General features: G+C 50.4%; 1 protein-coding gene across 1 annotated transcript in view; it reads left to right on the forward strand.

Moving 5' to 3' along the window:
- Positions 1-223: 223 nt before the first annotated feature.
- Positions 224-20,963, forward strand: part of CASKIN1 (CASK interacting protein 1) — a gene marked incomplete at its 5' end in the record, with an annotated part of 105,186 nt that continues 84,446 nt past the window's right edge. The window contains one exon of the mRNA XM_081338521.1: positions 224-317. Within this exon, the coding sequence (XP_081194647.1) occupies positions 224-317 (94 nt within the window). The remainder of the gene's footprint in view (positions 318-20,963) is intronic.

Genomic DNA, 20,963 nt, shown 5'->3' on the forward strand with positions numbered 1-20,963 from the left:
GGCCGCGCGTCTCCATTGCGCGTCGCGACCGCGGTAGCCGCTGCAGCAAAGGAGCCGCCGCCGCCGCCGCCCCGTCCCGCCCCGAGCCCGCAGCTCCCGCAGCTCCCGCCGCCCCGATCCCGCCGGCTGGGGCGCGGCCGGGCATGAGCCGCCCCTGAGGACCCCGCCCGGGCCAGCCCCGCAGCCCAGCCCAGCCCCGCGGCCGCCGCCGCCGCCGCTCGCCATGGGCAAGGACCAGGAGCTGATGCAGGCGGTGAAGGCGGAGGACGTCGGCGCGGTGCAGAAGCTGCTGCAGAGGCCCAAGCCGGGCAAAGCCAGTGAGTGCGGGGCGGCGGCGGCGGCGGGAGGGCGGCGGGGGCATTTCGGGCGGCGGAGGATGCCAGGCCGGGCTCCGGCGGCCCCGCGCGGGGGCCCGGGGGGGGCTGGAACGGGAGCCTCTCGCCCCGGGAGGGAGGGCGGCTCCGCCTCGTCCTGCTCGCGAGCCGCGGAGGGAGGTCCGGCCGGGGGAGTCCCGCGCCTCCGCTGCCCTTGTCCGCTGCCCTCCTGCCGCCCCCTGGGCTGAGGCTCTGCGGGCTCTGCCGGGAACGTGCCCGGTGCTGGCGCGGCAGGCCCGGGCAGCGGCTGCGGGCGCGGAGGGAGATGAGATGCCGCCTTGCGCGCTGCTCCCGCTGCTGCTCCACCCCCTCCGGGCGGCAGGCTGGCATCGGGGCTGGAAGTGGAAAGGCCCCCTTGAAACAGGTGGATGCCCGTCCGTTCAATACGGGAGCGGGGGGAAGAGAGAGTAACCCCAGGAGCTGCACGGATTGTGCCTGCCGCGGTTGGCTGTCACTAAGGCGGGAGGCCGGCTGGAGGCTGGAGAGGCCTGGGGTGGCAGAGCGGCAGCAGGGGCATCGAGGCTGGGTGCCAAGGCTGGATGCCGCCCGGAGGAGCACCCAGCCTGGCTCCACCTCTGCCTGCATCTGGGAGAGGGCCAGCTCGCTGCTCTGCTCTCCCTTCTGCGCTCTGCAAGTGTGAGACCACTTGGCCGCCAAAGCAAACCTTGGCACAGGGTGCAGGCATCCCTCCCAGGATGGCCTCTCTGATCTGGCTGCCTCTCCAGCCTTCCACTCGGCCAGTGCTCCAGCCAGGCCTCTCTCCTTGCTCTCTCCCCCCCCCATATGAAAGAGGGGACCCTGCCTGTTTGCCGCTGCCCTTCCAGCCCTCCTCCAGGCAAGCCGGAGTACGGCAGGTCCGATCTTGGAGACCTGCCTTCTCCAGCCTCCCTCCAGGTGTGTGAGCTTCAAGACCTAGAATTCCCAGTGGCAGCCTTGATGGCTAGGGAATTCTGGGGAGAAGGCTGCTGGCTGGGGATGATGGGAGCCCAGCCAGCGTACCTGGAGGCTGCTGCTGGCACTGCCCTATTTGAACATCGGTGCCAAGTTGGCTGCAGAGCCTTCGGAGAGCCTGCGTTTCCAATCCCTGGTGGTGAACGATGCAGACCGTTTGGCTGTCTTTCGGATATGGGGGGTGGGGGAAGAGAATTTGGGCGCCTGGGATTTAACCTTGGTTCTGAACGTCCCTGCCTTGCTTGAGACAAGAATTGGGGCTCAGCCTCCATCAGAAGGTTGTCAGTTTCCTAGTTTTAAACATCAGGTGTGTCCTGAGAAGAAGAGAGGGCTCTCTGGCCAGTTCAAAATGCAGTGTCCACTGGAGGACATTTCTGCCAGCTGGTTGGACATCCTGGGAGCTAAACTGAGAGACAGGCTGGATGGTGAAGCTCTGAGCTACTAGTCCCTGGTGGGGTGGCCAGGTGCCCTAGATGCCAGGACATGGGGCTTCTTCACCCAGCGGAGAAGAGGACCTCCTAGATCAGTGTTCCTCAAGCTTGGCAGCTTTAAGATGTGTGGACTTCAACTCCCAGAATTCCCCAGCCAACTTTGCTTGCTGGGAAATTCTGGGAGTTGAAGTCCACTCATCTTAAAGTTGCCAAGCTTTTCCAGACTGAAGCCAATGATTGCCTCTGAGTGACTCTTTGGTGGATGGGACTTGTGGGTCGCTGTCTGGGTGCCTCATCTTCTTTCTTGCAGTGCTCACTCCTGTTTTTCTCCTACTCTTTTCCTATAAGTCCTTCGTGCCTCAGTGGCACACTGGCTTTGGGGTGAGCATGTAGTTCTGTATTGGCGGGAGGGGGAGATGGGAAGAAGCAGAAGCTCTGGGCCAGCAGCCAACTGTTTTCAGAGTTGATGCTTGAGCTGCTGCATCTTTGTGAGCATCTGAGACCTGTGGGACTGTAAGTCAAGCAGTGCTAACCTTGAACCCCCCCCCCCCAGAACAGCATCTGTTGCCTTTGAATGCTGATCTGTGGAGGGTTCAGGAGCCTCCTCAGAAAGAAACCCAGAAGGTGTTATGAGAAGACTGGGCATGTCCTCGATGTGAATTCAGCCCACATTCCCGTGAGATTCCCAGTATTTGAGGGGCTGCCCCAAAGAGGAGGGGGTCAACTTATTTTCCAAAGCACCAGAGGGCAAGACAAGAAACAATGGATGGAACCTGACCAAAGAGAGAAGCAACCTGGAGTTAAGGGGAAACTTCCTAACAGTGAGGACAATTAACCAGTGGAACAACTTGCCTCCAGAAATCGTGGGTGCTCCATCACTGGAGGTTTTTAAGAAGAGACTGGACAGCCATTTGTCTGAGATGGTATAGGTTCTCCTGCTTGAGAAGGGGCTGGACTAGAAGACCTCCAAGGTCCCTTCCAGCTCTATTCTGACCCTGAGATACTTAGGATCTGATGGTGGTCCCATTGAGCACAAGCTTAAGGGTAGATATAGGCACACCTGTTTCATGCACGCAGAGGCTGCTAGATAGAGCCACGCTGGGGCCCGAGCTGGGAAGGGAAGAAACCCACCTTGCTTGTGGAGAGGTGAGCAGTGAACAGCCCCACGGCTGCACCCTCAGGGCCCCCAAGCAGGATCAAGCCTGCTTCCTGTCTGGATGGGAGACTTCAGGGAGTCCCAGGGCTAGACTGGAAAGAATTTGAAGAGGTAGATGGTAGGAGTGTCGACCGAGGGGTCAAGGTAGCACTTGACTTTGGAGCATCCTTGCCTTTGGGACTTTCCAGGTAGGACAGCCCCTCACAGCCCCAGACTCTGAACACATCGCCCAGCAGGAAGGTGGACTGAGCAAGGAGAGCGAAGGGTGCTTCGGAGTTCAGGGCCGGAGAGAAGAGCTGCCGAGGGTTCCTCAACATGCTCGGCCTCGGAGGCCCAATGGAAGGCCTTGGCAGACGGGTGGTGTCCCCTGCCATCCACAGAAGAGGATTCATGCTGTGTTGGGCTGAAAAGGAGGCGGGCTGCTTTTTGCTAGATGGTCGGCCCACAGAGATTTTTCTAAAACTATGGTGCGAAGAGGAACCGACCGCTGGGATTTCCCCCAGGTCAACAGGTGTGGATGAAGGAAGACACTCTGTGACCCCCTTTCCCAGCCCAATACCTTCAGCATCTGTAAGAGGACAACTCCCGACAACTCCCCAACTTCCCAGCCGGGCATGATGGAATTTGTAGCCCAAGGCATGGTGGTGACAGCTGGGAGACTGCCTTCTCCACCATTAGTTGAGGCTCCCCGGGGAGACTGTGAGCAGACGGGGGTGGGGCAGGCTGGAGCCAAACTGGATGTCGCAGGATGGGGTGGGGGGAAACAGGGTGTCTTTGCAGGAACCTGATGCTGGAGAGGAGAGCCTGGCAAACTCGGGTTGTGCCCACCAGCCACTTCCTGAAAAGTTGATCCCTCTGGAGGCTCAACCACAGTTCCCGGAGTCGTCGCTTGCCTCTCCCCAGTTCACTCCGATTTGAAAATTAAAACCCGGGGGACGTTTGACTGGCAGATAGATAGCTTGCAGAGGATAGACTAAGAAAAGCTTTGAAAATTTGGATCGTCTTTGGAGACGCATTTTGTTAAAAACAAATTGTGCTCCTTTCGATCTTCTTGAAGGTTTTGCTAATCGGTTTATTTGCTGGCGATGCAACTCAGGTAGTTTGGCAGCCTGATGGTCATTCTGGCAAAGAATTACCCATTTGCATGTCACAGTGTGAACAGCCAAAGTCTTGATTAAAAACTACATTCAGGGCAAAAAAAAAAGTGTGGATGTGAAGGGTGCGAATCCTGCCCTTGACGTCCCAACAGAATTAGGCATTTCAGGATTTGTGGCCTGTCTGGTGCTGTAAGGCAGCTTTTCCAAAGTGTGCTTGAGAAGTCAGCCAGGAAGAGCTTCTGGGGTCCCAGTGTTCCCAAGCAGCCTTCTCCGTCCCTGTCCCGGGGGTCTCTGTCCCGGGGGATTCATTGAGGGGGATGCAGGCACTTCTAGACAGGAAGAGGAGAGGAGGGAGGTGGTGGAAAGACCTCATGGAGGTCAGGGGTTCTGGGCATCCTCAGGTTTCAAAAGATCAACGAAGGTTAGAAGGAGGCATTTTGGCTTTCTGACCTGGGAGAGATCTACCTTGAGCTCTCCACTCAGTTAGGGGGCTCACTGACAGTTCGAGGCAGTTGCTCTCTTTCACAACCTGGCCTACCTTACAGGGTTGTTGTTGGGTAGCCTAAGGAGAAATCCCCAGATGTGTTTCTCAGAACAAGGATTCTATATGCTGCATTCCCAGGATATACTGCAGAGGTGATAAACAAGGAGGAGAACCTCTGAGGTCTTCAGAATCACAGAATCCTAGGGCTGGAAGGGACCTTGGAGGTCTTCTAGTCCAACCCCTGCCCAAGGAAGAAATCCTTATTTCATTCCAGACAAATGGCTGCCCTCCAGCAATGGAATATCCAACTCTAGGGGGGTAGCTGTGTCACCGATTGAGCGCTCTCACTGTCCAGAGTCACTTTCCTCAGAACCAGCCCTTTCTGCGATGTGACAGCTGTTGCAGGAACAAGACCTTCTTAGCTGTGCCCCCACGTAAAGGCTTGCCCACCCCTCCCAGCCTTTGCGACTGCTCCTTCCTGGCTGTGTGTCCTCCAGTGCCAAGGCCACCTTGTGCAATCTCCTCCTCCTTCGTGGTAGGGATCTTCCTGCTGCTACTTCCTTCCATGTGGTTTACTAGCCTGCGGCTATTTCTAACTGCCCAGCTAGGTGGCAGCACCCAGCCACCCTTCGCTGACCTGAAGAAAACTAAGCTAGGTGGGACTTTGTAGTATTTGGATAGGGGACCACCAGGAGATCCCAGGGCCTACCTCTCACTAGGACTGAGAAGTAAAAAACGGATTCTGAGGAAGAAGGGCCTAGCAGCCATGCTGTGGCCAAGATGCTAACACAGCTTCTCTACAAAGGCACTAGGAGTCAAGTCTGACTCCAGGAAGAATTTATTTATTTTTTGTTAAGTGCTTGAAACAGCTGTAAAACTCAGGCAGAAAAATGAGATATAACCCCCAAGAATAATATATGTCTGAGATGCAGCTCAAGGCCTGCTGGAACTTGCATATCCACAGTGGTTGCATCCTTGAAGGCCCATCGCTGGCTGCTTAGTTGATTATGCGGCTCTTGGTGATTCTCCGCTAAATGCGGAAAACTTTAAAATGTGTTTGCAATTTTTAGAGCTTTTCGTTGTTTGCCGTGCTATGTTGCTGATTATTCTTTCCCCACCGGGGTTGCTTTAATTTCTTTCTGATTTTAAATTGCTTAATTGTGTTTATGCATTCAAGGGTTTTAAACTTTATGTTGTGGACCGCTTAGAGAGTGTCTGCTATTGTGCAACGGAAAAACTGCAATAAAGAAATAAATAACCGTTGAAAAGAATGCCACGTAGGTCAGTTACCTACAGAATCTTCACTAGACTTTTGATTTGTGTTGACTACCCAGCCACTGAAGCCTCTGGTCGTTGGCCTGTCCGCCCCCCCAAGCCACACGTGAGGGGTCCCACATCCCAGCCCCACAAGGGTCCTATCAGGTGGGTTAGCCAAGACAGAGGTGTGCCAACTGGAAACCCACTCCAGGCATGTTTGGGACCACCTCTAAAAAAAGGGTTGGGGTCAGGCCGTGCTTGGGGAGGAGGCCTTGGGCATTTTAAGGGATTATCAGGGGCTTTCGGCAACTATGCCAATCAATGGTGGCCCTAAATAAGGAGGAATTGGCAAGCACAGACTCAGAAGCATAAGCTTTCCTGAGCTTTAATAAAACATGTTTTGATCAAATTTGAGTCTAAAAAGGTGCCTCTCACTCTCCTATGGAGGACCTGCAAGCAATGCCATCCATTTTGTCCCCTAAAAGACCCCAAAGGCAGCAACAATTCTCATGTTTCACAGACTCCTAGGGCTTGGAGGGACCTTGGAGGTCTTCTAGTCCAACCGTCTGTTCAAGACAGGAAGCGCCCTATACCAGGGATAGGCAACCTTGGCTCTTTTATGACTCGTGGACTTCAACTCCCAGAATTCCTCAGCCAGCCATGCTGAGGGGAAAGGGAGAGGTTTCCAAGCTGAGCCATGCTGGCTGAGGAATTCTGGGAGTTGAAGTCCACAAGTCATAAAAGAGCCGAGGTTGCCTACCCCTGCCCAAACCCTCTCAGTCAAATGGCTGCCAGTCTCTTCTTGAAAACCTCCAGGGATGGAGCACCCACAACTCTGTGAAGCAAGCCATTCCTCTGATTAACTGTTCTCACTGTCAGGAAATGTCTTCTAGGTTGGTCTCTCTTTAACAAGCTTCCACGCATTACGTACTTCTTGCTCATTTTGTTACCATTCCCAGAGTGGGTCTCCCCACTCCAGAAGCTGTAGGAGGGGTGACTCAGGAGCCCCAGGGAGGCCTTTGAAGCCTGTTAGGGGTGTCTGTGGGGGGTGTTTAAAAGAATGCCAAGTGTGTAAAAAGGGGGTGATCTTCTGGCAGACATTTCTTGCTAGCACTGATGACATTACCTAGTTGGGTAATGAAACGTCTGCCAGAAATCCACCAGGCTCACCAAACAGAGCCTTGGTGGAGCAGTGGGCTAATGCCTCCTTAAGTAACACCAGCTGCTTTCAATTAGTGCAGGTTCGCGTCCCACCAGGCTCAAGGTTGACTCAGCCTTCCATCCTTCCGAGGTAGGTAAAATGAGGACCCAGATTGTTGGGGGCAATAAGCTGACTTTGTAATAATGCCGCTTGGGGGGGGGGGCGAAAGCCCTAATAAGCAGGCATATACATAGAATGAAGGCCACTGCTAAGCTTGTAAGCTGCCCTGAGTCTTCGGAGAAGGGCGGGATATAAATGGAATTTAAAAAAAAATGGGTCGCCTGTATTTTTCCCCACTACATTTATTCCTAAGCGACCTCAGGCTTTTTTGCAACGCCACATCTTTTCGCATCTGCATGTGCAGATAGCGCTTGATCTTGGCTGTTTTGCACGATTCATGCTAGAATGCGTCCGTGTCTCTGCCGGAAGGAATTCACTTGGTTTGACTTTGCCTTGGCCAGAGTGAAACCTTCACTTACTGTACTGGTCAGTGGTGCCATCATTCACATCTGCACTTGATATCACAGGTGGGGTGACCTGCAAGATGTTACAGCGCAAGTGAATGGATGCACTTTCCCCATTTAACAGAATAACAGAGTTGGAAGGGACCTTGGAGGTCTTCTAGCCCAACCCCCTGCTCGAGCAGGAGAACCTATACTGTTCTGGACAAATGGTCATCCAATCTCTTCTTAAAAATTTCCAGGGATGAAGCACCCACAACTTCTGGTGGCAATTTGTTCCACTGGTTATTTGTTCACAATGACAAGAAATTTCTCCTTAGTTCCAGGTTGCTTCTCTCCTTGGTTAGTTTCCATCCGTTGCTTCTTGTCCTGCCTTCAGGGGCTTTAGAAAATAGCTTGACTCCCTCTTCTTTGGGGCAGCCCCTGAGATATTGGAAGGCTGCTATCACGTCCCCCCTCGTCCTTCTTTTCATTAAACTAGACATCCCCAATTCCAGCAACCGTTCTTCATATCTTTTAGCCTCCGGTCCCCCAATCATCTTTGTTGCTCTTCTCTGCCCTCTTTGCTGGAGGTCCTGGCCGGAGCAGAGCCTCAGTTTAGGATTCAGCTTCCATAAGCTCATCACAGCCTCCAGTCAGAAGACTTGGGGCAACCTTTTGGGCGGACACAGGGGTGGGGGAGGAACTGAAGTCTGCAACGTGGCTGGGGCTGTTTTCAGAGAGATCCTGGTCCTGTAAGAGTGAGCTATCTTTTTTAGCCTTGCTTCGGTGCAACTTACTCTGCTTCCCAGCTCAGAAGGGCAGGCAACAGCTTGTCCATCATCAATCTCTAGAGTTGGAGGCTCCCAGACAGGGTCCCGGGTGCTGCTGGTCGCCCAGTCCAGATGCAAAGCTTTGGCTGAGGTCCCACAGGGAAGCCTGGTTCCTCTGCTGGAGCTGCAACCCGGCCTGGGTGGGTTTCTCCCTGCCCTCCCCTTTGGCAGAGCTTCCTGCCAGGGCATTTGGGGGGGGAGGGCTGGGGGTCTTAGCACTGCCAGCAGCAGCTCCATGGGGAAGTTGGAGGACCTCTCACCTGCTCATCCACTTGCTCCTTGATTCTTCCTCCTTAATTATTGTAAAGCTGCCCACAATCTGCTTAAAGCTTTCTAAAGCAGCTTAGCTGCGAGAACTGCTGTCGGAGCTGCCCTCAGTCGGTGGGTTTCCCTTTGCTGGAAAGTGAAGCTCCCTTGAAAATGTTCTTCAAGGCAGCTCAAGGAAGACCTGAAGAGAAGGGCTTGTACCTGGCCGTGTCTAAGCAGAGGAGAAGGGTGAGAAAGAGACACCTGCTTGCCCCAGGCCCCCAGCCCCCCTGCCTCCCTCCCGCTGCTTCCACCCCGCCCTGAACCCCAGCAGAGAGCCCGGCCTGCCTTTGCTAACCCCTCTGGGACCGATGGCTTTCCAAGGACAGAAGAGGCCCGACTGGGCGGGGTGAGAACGAGAGTGAGGTCAAATGGGAACGTCTTCCCTTGGCCCCTGAGCCAGCTTCATCTTTCACTTTGTGCGGATGTAGTCTCCAAGTCCAGTAGCAAAGAGTGAAATCGGTACATGTTCAGAGGCAATCTTGGGCAGTTAAGCAAATGCCGCTCTTTCTGTGTTTTGCTGGAAGTATTTTGCATATTCTGCAAATTTTGTGGACTTTGCTGACTGGACAGGAATAGCTGGGCCAAACGTGAGTTTTGAAAAGCTGCATGAGGCGCCCTTGTTCAGGGTCACGGGTGAGGAGGTGGCCCCTTGGTGTTTTGGACCTCGATATGCTGGACTACACTGCCCATCGCCAATAGGCAACTGCTTTCCTCCTAATTGTCTTGGGTGATGTTGCTTCTGAAGGGCAGGGGACAAAATGGACATCAGATCCGAGACACTCAAGTCATGATGGGCAACATGGTTTACAAGTCTTGGGCAGTGGCTGATTAGATATGATACATTTGAAACGACTCCGATTGGGAACTAACCAGGCGCGATGCGTTTTGAAATCATCTCCCCCTTTTGCATCTGCATTTTAATGAGGGTTCGTTTGCTGCATCATGGATTTCGAAGTTCTGCATTTCAGGCATTGACCAGCTGTTCCGGACACCTGCGTTGTCAGGCTGACAACACCGCTGCTTGCATAATAATCTCTTGATGTCTTGTTTTACGTGCATTTTTCCAGCTGAGGGGATGCGTGTAGCCCCAGGGGGGATGGAGATGCAACGACACAACTACGGGCGGTGTTTGTAGGGGGACGTTTCTTGGCAAGTGGGGACCGGCTGTACATTCTCTCCCCTCAAGTGTGCTTGGTCAGCTAAGCTGAATGATGCAGGCTTCTCGTTCTGCACACTGGCGGTTCCTGGGCTGTCGAGAGCCTGGCTGTTTGTCAAGGCGGTGCAGATCTCGCTCTGCCCATCTGCCGGGCTGCCCTTCCCCAGGAGAGGAGGGGATAGCAGGACCCCCCAGGGGAGCCTCTCCTGGCTACAATTACTTTCCACAGAAACTGCAGCTTGGCCTTTTTTTCCTCTTCAGACCCAGGCCTCTCCTCCTGAGCTGTCTTAAAGAAGAGCCAGATAAATATTTAACATTTTGACTTGAGCCAGAAACGACAAAGCTCTTGCTTCAGTGGAAGATCTGCCTAAAGCCCGGAGCTGCAGTATGATGTCTGCTAGGCTGACCTTTGGCCTGGAGATGGACAGCTGCTGCTCCAACCCAAGGACTCCCTCCCAGCAGGCAAGAACCGTTCAGTGGATGACCGTGGGACCTTTCTGTTTTCATCGTTGAGTGTCCCAGATCCAAAGCAAGAGAGAACAGAACAGAACAAAATAGAATAGAGCTGGAAGGGACCTTGGAGGTCATCTAGTCCAGCTCCCTGCTCAAGCAGGAGAACTTATACCATCTCAGACAGGTGATTGTCTAGTCTCTTCTTAAAAATCTCCAGTGATGGAGCGCCCACGATTTCTGGAGACAACTTCTGTTCCACTGGTTAATTGCCCTCACTGTTAGGAATTTTCTCCTTAATTCCAGGTTGCTTCTCTCTTTGGTCAGTTTCCATCCATTGTTTCTTCTCTTGCCTTCAGGTGCTTTGGAGAATAATTTTATGCCCTCTTCTTTGTGGCAGCCCCTCTGGTACTGGAACACTGCCATCATGTCACCCCTATTTCTTCTTTTCTTTAGACTAGATGGGAAAGAGCAATCTCATATAGTACAAACGAGTTACAGGAGTCCAGAACTTTGCAAGCACCACCAGTGCTTCCTGCTGAGAACATGGAGATGTTTTCCTCCCTTGGTGGATGCCTCTGATGGACTGGTGGGATGGACCAGTCGGGTGGCCTTCTTTCCCCTTCTGGTCCTACCACCCTGTTGAGAAAGGAATGCTCCTGGGGGAATAGCAGAGTCCACCCAGAAGGCTTAGGAGAAGGAGACTCTCCAAAGTGTCATCTGATGTCAAAAGTTTTTTAACTGGTACAAATTGAGCCTCCTGGCTGTGCTGATGCAATCAGAGCCTGTTGAGAGAATGGGATCAGGAGAGCAAGTTCAGTCAAAAGTGGACTCGGGATGCAACTGCGGTGATCAAGGGATGTTCCATGTTGGAAATATTGGGGGGGGGAATGATGTGGGTGCCTTGATGCCAAGCTGAGTGGTTTGATCACTTCCCAAACTCAAGGCAGTTGTTGAATACTCTAGCCCAGGATTTAATACTTTAATACTACCCAGCTCGGTGTTAGTGCACAAAACTGTACCCTTGCGTTCTCAGTAATTACATCCAGAGTAACTGCTTTTGATGTTGTGCTTGCAATCTTGAAAGCACAGTGTGAGAAGAGGCATCCAGGGACGAGAAGATGCTGCTCTCAGGGATGGCTTTTAGAGGAGGAGAAAGAGGGGAGGACTGGCCGGTGTTCCCTGGGCTGTCAGAGAAGGTGACCTCCATTCCAGCTGCTGAAGGCTAGAGAGGAAGGAGTCACCATTCTGTCTGTGGACTATCCAGAAGCATCTAGCAGGTCTCTGGGGAATCATAGATGGTGAAGATAGAAATATTTCTTTGAGATCATTCCATCCTTAACTCCTGCAGGAATCTACCTCTAGAGCAGGGGTGTCCAAATTTGGCAACTTTTAAGACTTGTGGACATGGCTGGCTGAGAAATTCTGGGAGTTGAAGTCCATAAGTCTTAAACTTGCCAAGTTTGGGGAGCCCTGCTCTACAGCAGTGTTTCTTAACCTTGCTAGGTGGGAGAATTCTGGGAGTTGAAGTCCATTCATCTTAAGGTTAAGAAACATTGCTCTTAATAGCTGTCTTCTTGGTGAAGCAACCAGGTGATTGCTTCTTGGGAATTCTGGGAGCTACAGTCCTAATACATCTTGGCAGTGCCAGGTTGGCAAGAATGTGCAAAGTCAAAGTCTTGGCCTCTGCAAAGAGCCGAGCAAAGTGTAGCTGTTTTTGTATGATGAGGATCACACATTCCAAAGACCTGCTTGCACCCATTGCATACTTACAGACACCCATCTTGGGGGCTGCCTGCTTCTGAGCTCATCCAGTTAAGAACTTTTGCTTCAAGGTTCCCAGGTGTTTTGGACTGCAATTCCCATCTGCCCCACCATTGTCTGGGCTAGCTGGGCAATGACCCGAATTGTTGAGTGGTGGAGTGAAATTTCCAAAGTTTGGAAAATAGCCTCTCTCTTTCTTTCCAGTTCTGCCTCATTCTAGCCGGCCGTGGCATGTCAGCAACCGGTCCGCACAAACAAGCAAAGCCCCATCCGCAAGACGCAGGCAGCACACAAAACCACGCTCTCTCCAGTCCATGGAAAAACCTCTCTCCACGGAACCGGTCCCTGGTGCCCAAAAGATTGGGGACCTCTGTTCTAGAGCTTGCTTCTGAGAGGGAGACCAACCTCCAGAATACAAGATCACAGAAGATCTTGCAGCTGAGAAAATCCAGCAAAATGCTTTATAAATGCAAAGGAAGGAACTGAATTTCTGGGGTCGATCCATCCACCAACTTCGAACACATTTAGGAAGATTGTGGTAATTACACCCTCCACAACTAAACATTCCCAGTATGGAATGTCAGTGGAACAGATTGCCTCCAGAAGTTGTAGGTGCTCCACCAGTGGAAGTTTTAAGAAGAGATTAGACATCCATTTGTCCAGAATGATATAAGGTCTCCTGCTTGTGCAGGGGGTTGAACTAGAAGACCTCCAAGGTCCCTTCCAACTCCGTTATACTGTTATTCTAGATTGTGATGTTTCTCTGTGTCCTATATGTGTGTGTATGTGGGTATATGCATAATGGTATTTTTTTGAAAGCTGAGTGCAACGAAATTTCCTTTTAGTGTATGCTGATTGGTGTACATTTAAAGAGCCTCTTGATGCGGGTGAAGAAGGAGAGTACAAAAGTTGGCTTCAAACTCAACATTAAGAAAACCAAGATCATGGCATCCGGCCCTCTCAATTCCTGGCAAATAGATGGGGAAGAAATGGAGGTAGTGACAGATTTTATTCTCTTGGGCTCCAAGATCACCGCATATGGGAACTGCAGCCAAGAAATTAAAAGATGCTTGCTCCTGGGGAAGAAAGCCATGGCAAATCTAGACAGCACACTAAAAAGCAGAGACATCACCCTGTCAACTAAAGTGCGTATAGTCAAGGCTATGGTCTTCCCAGTTGCAATGTATGGCAGTGAAAGTTGTGCCATAAAAAAGGCTGAGCGCCAAAGAATTGAGGCCTTTGAACTGTGGTGCTGGAGAAGACTCCTGCAAGTCCCTTGGACTGCAAGGCGATCAAACCGGTCAGTCCTAGAGGAGATCAACCCTGACTGCTATTTAGAAGGCCAGATCCTGAAGCTAAAACTCAAATACTTTGGCCACCTAATGAGAAGGAAGGACTCACTGGAGAAGAGCCTAATGCTGGGAAAGGTCGAGGGCAAGAGAAGAAGGGGACGACAGAGAATGAGGTGGCTGGATGGAGTCACTGAAGCAGTAGGCGTGAGCTTAAATGGACTCCAGAGGATGGTAGACGACAGGAAGGCCTGGAGGAATGTTGTCCACGGGGTCGTGATGGGTTGGACATGACTTTGCAAATAACAACAACAAAAGTGTCAATAAAGTTTCCTATTCTATTCTGTTCTGTTCTGTTCTGTTCCGTTCTGTTCTGTTCAGGGGCACATTATGATGGAGAGGAAAATGTAGTTTTCAGAATTTGATTCCTACTAAAGTTGGATTGTCTGTGTAGAGTGCACATGAAATCTGTTTTTTTAAACAAAATAAAAATTGCATATTTGACAGCTCTGAAGGTGCAAAAGTTCTTGTATGATTTTGGAGGCAATTTTTCTCTGGAGTTTTCTCTGGATTTGGGGTACAAAATGGCAAAGTGAACAGAGATGAACACGCCCATTGAAGGATATATCTGTCATTTTCATTCTGTTAAATTTCTGGGTCCCCCCCCCAGAAAGCTGCAGTCATCTGATTTTTGCATCTATTGGAGAAGTCTTAAGAACATGTTTGCATGTGTGCTCTGCATGCTCTGTTGCAGACATGTTTTTGCCTTAGTGGTCTACATGAACAATTCAGAGGAGAGTTTAGAATCTAGCTGTGTTTCCTTTCACATTTTGACTTGAAAGTGTGGCACTGATTGCATTAAATACAAGCGGAAAAAGTTTCTTCCTCACCCTCAGCCAAGCCTCATTTCCTACCTCCTCAGATACAATTGATTGGCACGTTCAGCACACCAGGTCATTAAGCCCATAAAAAACAAGATTACATAAGTGCATGTATGAAGGGAACCCAGTTGCAATTGCAAGGCAGGAAATACACACTGGGAGAAATAGCAGGTAATTGTTGTTGCCATGACTTCAGGCTCGTTTCTGCTGTGGTAGCAGGAGACCTCAGGGAGTTGCAGCCTGGCAAGGCGGAGGAAACACCCCTGGTTTCTGCTGGATCGGCGGGTTGATATTCTGGGCAGAATCTCCATCTGTCTGAGAGTCAGCGTGGGCCAGCTCTCCTGGCTGGGTGCTCCAGATGGGTAGCACGTTGGCTGAGAATTTGGGGAGCTGCACTCTAGCAAGTCTGGGGGGTGCCAGATTGGGACGTTGCTGGTAGGATGGAGGTTGGCTGCTGTCATGAGGAGCTGGGGGTGTGGGGGGGGAAGACGAGCTGGGAAATCCAAAGGGAACTTCACAGTCAGCCAAAGAAACTGGGTGTGCAAAACACAGGTCATCAGCTCAAGAAAAGAACTGGTTGATATGTTGGTTGATTAGAATAATAGAATAGAATAGAATAGAATAGAATAGAATAGAATAGAATAGAATAGAATAGAATAGAATAGAATAGAATAGAATAGAATAATGATAAATAGAATAGAATAGAATTATGATAAATAGAACAGAATAGAATAGAACAGAACAGAAGAGAATAATGATAAAGAATAGAATAGAATAGAATAGAATAGAATAGAATAGAATAGAATAGAGCTGGAAGGGACCTTGGAGGTCTTCTAGTCCATCCCCCTGCTCAAGCAGAAGAACCTATATCATCTCAGACAAGTGAATGTCCAGCCTCTTCTTTAAAATCCCCAGTGATGGAGCAACCACAATTTTTGAAGGCCAGCTGTTCCACTGGTTAATTGTCCTCACTGTTAGGAAGTTTAATTCCAGTTTGCTTCTCTCTTTGGTCAGTTTCCAACCATTGTTTCTTGTCCAGCCCTCTGTTGCTTTGGAGAATAGTTTGACCCCCTCTTCCTTCTGGCAGCCCCTCAAATACTGGAACTCTGCTATCATGTCTTCCCTGTTTCTTCTTTTCTTTAGACTAGCCAAATCCAAATCCTGCAGCCGTTCTTCGTATGTTTCAGTTTTCAGGGCTTGGATCATCTTAGTTGCTCTTCTCTGAACTTTTCCCAAGGTCTCAAAATCCGTTTTGTGATGTGGTGACCAAAATTGGCTGCAGAAGCCAGACTCACTTCAGAAATGTGTTACTAACTTAACAATTTCAGTGATTCACTTAACGATTGTGTCAAGAAAGGTTGTACGATGAGGCAAAATTCACTTAACCAATGTTTCATTTAGCAACAGAAATTTTGGGCTCAGTTGTGGTCGTAAGTCAAGGACTACCTGCAAATGCAAGCCTGTGGGTGACCCCAGCCTCTGAGTGATTTGGGGCCCTGTGGCTGTCTTTGCCCAGGCTTTCCTGTTATGCTCTGGCTGGAGCTGCCCTTGAAGATTATTTGGCAGCTTCAGCCACCAGTGGGAGGGGGCAGTTGTGTGTGCTCCTAGGACAGCCATTTTATGCCTCTGTTCTGTGAGCTGCAGTGGCTGCCAGTTTGGCTTCCAGGTGCTGATTTTAACCTTTAAAGCCCTTCGTGGCATGGAACCAGATTATTTGAGGGACCGTCCTGCCCCTGTTGCACCAGCCCACCCCATTAGATCTGTATCCTGTGAATACCATCTGCCAGGGACCCATGTTTGGTAGAGGGCCTTCCCTGCCGTGGCCCCAGCCCTATGGAGCATTCTTCCTCCCCTCCTCCCAACATTAGGTCAGATCCATCCCTTCTGAGGTTCTGGAAGTCCCTCAACACTCGGTCAGGTCCTCAGGCTGGATGTCACAGAAAAGCAGAGACTTGTTCAGATGGCTCCACTGTCAAGGGGGATGTTCTCATTCTCTCTCTGCCGGGGTGGTGGTATATATTGTTAGTTTTAATTATCTCTACTTTTAATGTTGTTTTTTTATATTTTTAAATGCCTGGGTTTTATATACGCATTGTGTTTTTTAAAATCGATCATTGTATGCTGGCCAGAGTCCTCGTGAGATAGGCAGCTATATCAATTTGATTAATAAATAAAATAAATAACATGGAAGGAGGAGATATAAAGCACTGTGTTCAGGGAGATTGTAACCCAGAGAGGTGGAGATTCTCTTTTGATAGTTGTCTACAAGCAGGTAGATATGTGCAACTGATGCTTTCATTAGTGTACGTAGCTGCCCTGTGGGCTCAATGGCTGGACCTGCCCTTTTCAGACTTCTTTCATATGGGGAATCTTATTCATTTGTTTATTAAATTTATATGCCGCCCATGTCACAATGGCATAAATAATGGTATAAAACAATTAAAAGGTTAAAAACATTAAAACTTTGGGCATTGAAAAAACATAAAATTTGGGCATTTAAAGCATAAAATTATGTTTTAAAATTAACAATACAGATAAAAAGAACCAGCGTGTAAATTGGCTGGAGGTGGGATCTTCTGCTAATCTCCAAAATGGGACCTCAATCACTGAAAGATGTGTGGACTTCAACTCCCAGAATTCTCTAGGCTTACCATGCTGGCTGGGCAATTCTGGGAGTTGCAGTCCACTCATCTTTCAGTGATTAAGGTTGAGAAACACCACAGCATTACTGTAAATAAGGGCAGTATAGAGCAAGCGGGGGGCACTACAACATCACAGCTTCTTCTGGCATTTCTGCCTATCTCTAGGGCTGAGTGGACTTCAGTTCCCAGAGTTCCCAGGCAACATGGCTACCGCTGAGCATACTGGGAATTGAAATCCGGACGTGCAAGGGCAGTCTGGGTGGGGGAAGACAGCTGTCCTTGGTAGCTGAGAGCAGAGACTTCCCAGTTCAGCTTGTGGCATCTTCAGGCAGAGCACAGAAAGAGGCTCAGTACATGGCGGCTGTCCTTCGGGGTGCTCATTACTGGACGTAGCCTTGGGATCTGAGTGGGTTGGCATCTGGGAGGCTGCTGAGCCTGGTCCATTTTTTTCTCAGCAGCTTCCATGCATCCTTCACTTCCCTCAGACCCCGCCTCGGTTTCCAGACCTGTCCTGCTGGCAGAAGTCTCCCCTCAGATTAACTGTGGTCAGAATCAGAATCAGAATAGAGCTGGAAGGGACCTTGGAGGTCTTCTAGTCCAGCCCTCTGCTCAAGAAGGAGACCCTTGACCAGGGGTAGGCAACCTTGGCTCTTTTATGACTCGTGGACTTCAACTCCCAGAATTCCTGAGCCAGCATGGCTCAGCTTGGAAACCTCTCCCTTTCCGCTCAGCATGGTTGGCTCAGGAATTCTGGGAGTTGAAGTCCACGAGTCATAAAGTGGCCTAGGCCTAGGCCAGGGGTAGGCAACCCTTGGTTCTTTTATGACTCGTGGACTTCAACTCCCAGAATTCCTGAGCCAGCATGGCTCAGCTTGGAAACCTCTCCCTTTCCCCTCAGCATGGTTGGCTCAGGAATTCTGGGAGTTGAAGTCCACGAGTCATAAAAGAGCCAAGGTTGCCTACCCCTGCCCTAGACCATTTCAGACAAGTGACTGTCCAGTCTCTTCTTAAAAAGCTCCAGTGATGGAGCGCCCACGATTTCTGGAGACAACTTCTGTTCCACTGGTTAATTGCCCTCACTGTCAGGAAGTTTCTCCTTAAATCCAGGTTGCTTCTCTCCTTGGTCAGTTTCCAACCATTGTTTCTTTTTCCTGCCTTCTGGTGCTTTGGAGAATAAATTGCCCCCCTCCTCCTTGTGGCAGCCCCTCAAATACTGGAATACTGCTATTATGCCCCCCCCCCCATCCTCCTTTTCTCTAGACTGGCAAATCCTGCAACCGTTCTTCATATGTTTTCGTCTCCAGGCCTTTAATCATCTTAGTTGCTCTTCAATTAATTCCAGCTTCCCTGATTCCAACTGATCACTTTAATGGCTTCCTCTGCCGGCAGCCGCATTTCATAAAACCCAGACTGCAGAAGAGCAGTTTGTCCAGCAAAGGAAGGGTCCCATCACAGAGGGGGACCCCAGGAAAAGACGTGAGGGAGCAAACATGGTTGGCTCTCTTTCCAAGGCCAGGGTGCAGGCAGGAGAAGGGGATGAATCCCACAAACTGTAATATAATCAAACCTAACACTTTATATATATATATATATATATATATATATATATATATATATATATATATATATATATATATATATATATATATATATATATATATATATATATATATATATATATATATATATATATATATATATATATATATATATATATATATATATATATATATATATATATATATATATATATATATATATATATATATAACACTACAAGCCAGTTTTGGCCTTGCCTCTTCTCTGAATTAGGTACCGGTAGTTGCTTGGAAACAGCTTGCCCTATTTTCCGATTCCCCCACCCCATCCCTGGCAGTTAGGGATCTCTCTTGTGGGGAAGGGGGCTGTGTCCTGGAGGGTAGGGGGAGATGAAAAAAACCTGCCAGCCCTGTCTCCCAGGCAGATTCTGATGGCCAGGATATAAGACTAAGATAGAGTGCCTCGGAACACGGTGCTCTTGTGAACACAATGTGGTTTGGAATTGGACTCCATGGAAATCTGCGTGTTTCAAGAAACACGCAGATTTCCATGGAGTCCAATTCCAAACCACATTGTGTTCACAAGACCACCGTGTTCCGAGGCACTCTATCTTAGTCTTATATCCTGGCCATCAGAATCTGCCTGGGAGACAGGGCTGGCAGGTTTTTTTCATCTCCCCCTACCCTCCAGGACACAGCCCCCTTCCCCACAAGAGAGATCCCTAACTGCCAGGGATGGGGTGGGGGAATCGGAAAATAGGGCAAGCTGTTTCCAAGCAACTACCGGTACCTAATTCAGAGAAGAGGCAAGGCCAAAACTGGCTTGTAGTTTTCATATGAAAATCGCACCAGATGTAATTTTGGGTGCCCTCCAATAGGACTGACTGTAGTGCCCATCATTCACAGCCAAACATGGCCCCCAGCCATGGCCGTAAATGATGGGAGCTGTCCACCAAGCCGGCGAGTTAAAAGGACCCAACTGCCTGTGAGGATTAAGCTTCCTCTTTCCTAAAACAATCAGCTGGGAGGGGATCTGGGGGTGGGGTGGGGGGAGCAGAGAGAAGCTGCTCTCTTCCTTCCATCCTAATCACCTAACCTCAGCGTGGCTGAGATCCGGAGGTGGCTAAAGGGGTTGCTGGCCCCTGCAGCCCATGGCTGGCTGGAGGAGAAGGGGGGCTTTGGAGAGAGAAAGAGGGACAGATGCTTCCTCTTCCGTAGTAAAGTCTCCCTGGACCGTGAGTGAGTCGAGGAAGAGAGGGAGCTGCATTTACACGCTTTGCAAGAAGTGTAACGTGCAGTTTAGCTGTGAGCTATTTTCAGCACCACATCTGGTTAAGCGTGAACATTTGTAAAGGTTCTGCAGAGAGCGCACAAACATACCTTACTTTGCTCCTTGTATTCTGAGCATCTTTGATGTAAATATGCTCCAGGCGGCATTACAGCTCACTAAAAAAAAAATTACACAGTAAAAGAGTTTGCCAATCAGGAACAAGTATAAAAATAAAACAGCAGTGGGATCAGGAGCAGATTAAAACCGTTGTCTGTATTTACTCAGGCCCAGGAAAATCAAGCGAAATGGGGCTCAAAAGGCCCAGGGGTGGGCTGGATCCTCTCGGGGGAGGGAGCCCTGCAGGATTGGTGGGCTGGGGTTTTCAGGGGCTTCTTCAGTAAACCATGGCTAAATAAATGATGGCTTCATGCCGTGTGTGAATCTGGAGAGCCTGGGTGTATTTCCTACATTTGCAATTTGGCTGGTTTGCAGGATGGAAAGCGGGGAACAAGGTAGGCTGGGATTAAGGTGGCCAAGATCGCACCCACAACTGCATGGTCAAAACTCTGCCCACCTGAAAATGGGGGGCAGAGGCCATCTTGTATTTCAGGCCCCTGCCCTGGAGCAGCTGCTGTAGACGGAGCTGCTTGGATGGTGGGCTATTGCCTGGCCCTAATTGGAATCAAGGCAACCCCGCAGGGGTGCTGGAGCCCAGGTAGAGGCTGACCCCATGCCCGTCTCCCCCCTGCTCTGCCTGGACGGGTGGCCACCCCATCCCCGGAGCCAGGGTTGAGCGTCATGGAGCCTGTGTTGCTAAGCAACCTGGTTTCTCTTCCTTCTCTGCTTTGGACAAAAAGGATCACCAGTGGGATGCAGAGTTAGGCAGAGCAGGAGGGATGGGAAAGCCACGGTGGGCTTCACAGGGAGGAGAGGTCTGGAGTGGAAGCCAGGGAGGATGTCTCGGTGGCCTCCTTGCCATCAGCCTAGCCCAGGGGTAGGCAACCTCAGCTCTTTTATGACTCATGGACTTCAACTCCCAGAATTCCTGACTCAGGAATTCTGGGAGTTGAAGTCCATGAGTCATAAAAGAGCCGAGGTTGCCTACCCCTGGCCTAGCTGGTCGGCCAGGATAGAACCAGTCTTATGTCCAGGATAGACAAGCAGCATTGGTGAGCCCAGGAAGTCCCAGGCCATGGACCTGCTCCCCTCAACCGACCCTCCACATCAGAAGAGGCCAGCAGAGATGATGGGCAAAGAGCAGCTTGCCGGGGTAGTTAAGTTTTAGCCTGGCTGTTCCCAACTAGACTCTGAAGCCTCCAGGATTGAGATTGGACCACCCCAGATCCCTCACCTGAACCTCCAGCTCATCCCTCCCAGCCCCTTGGACTCCTCGCCCAGGAAGAGCCCCCAGACTGGCCCTGCCTCCTCCTCTGACTGGAA

The sequence above is a fragment of the Vipera berus genome (assembly GCF_964194415.1).
Source record: "Vipera berus genome assembly, chromosome: 13".
Classification (NCBI taxonomy): domain Eukaryota; kingdom Metazoa; phylum Chordata; class Lepidosauria; order Squamata; family Viperidae; genus Vipera; species Vipera berus.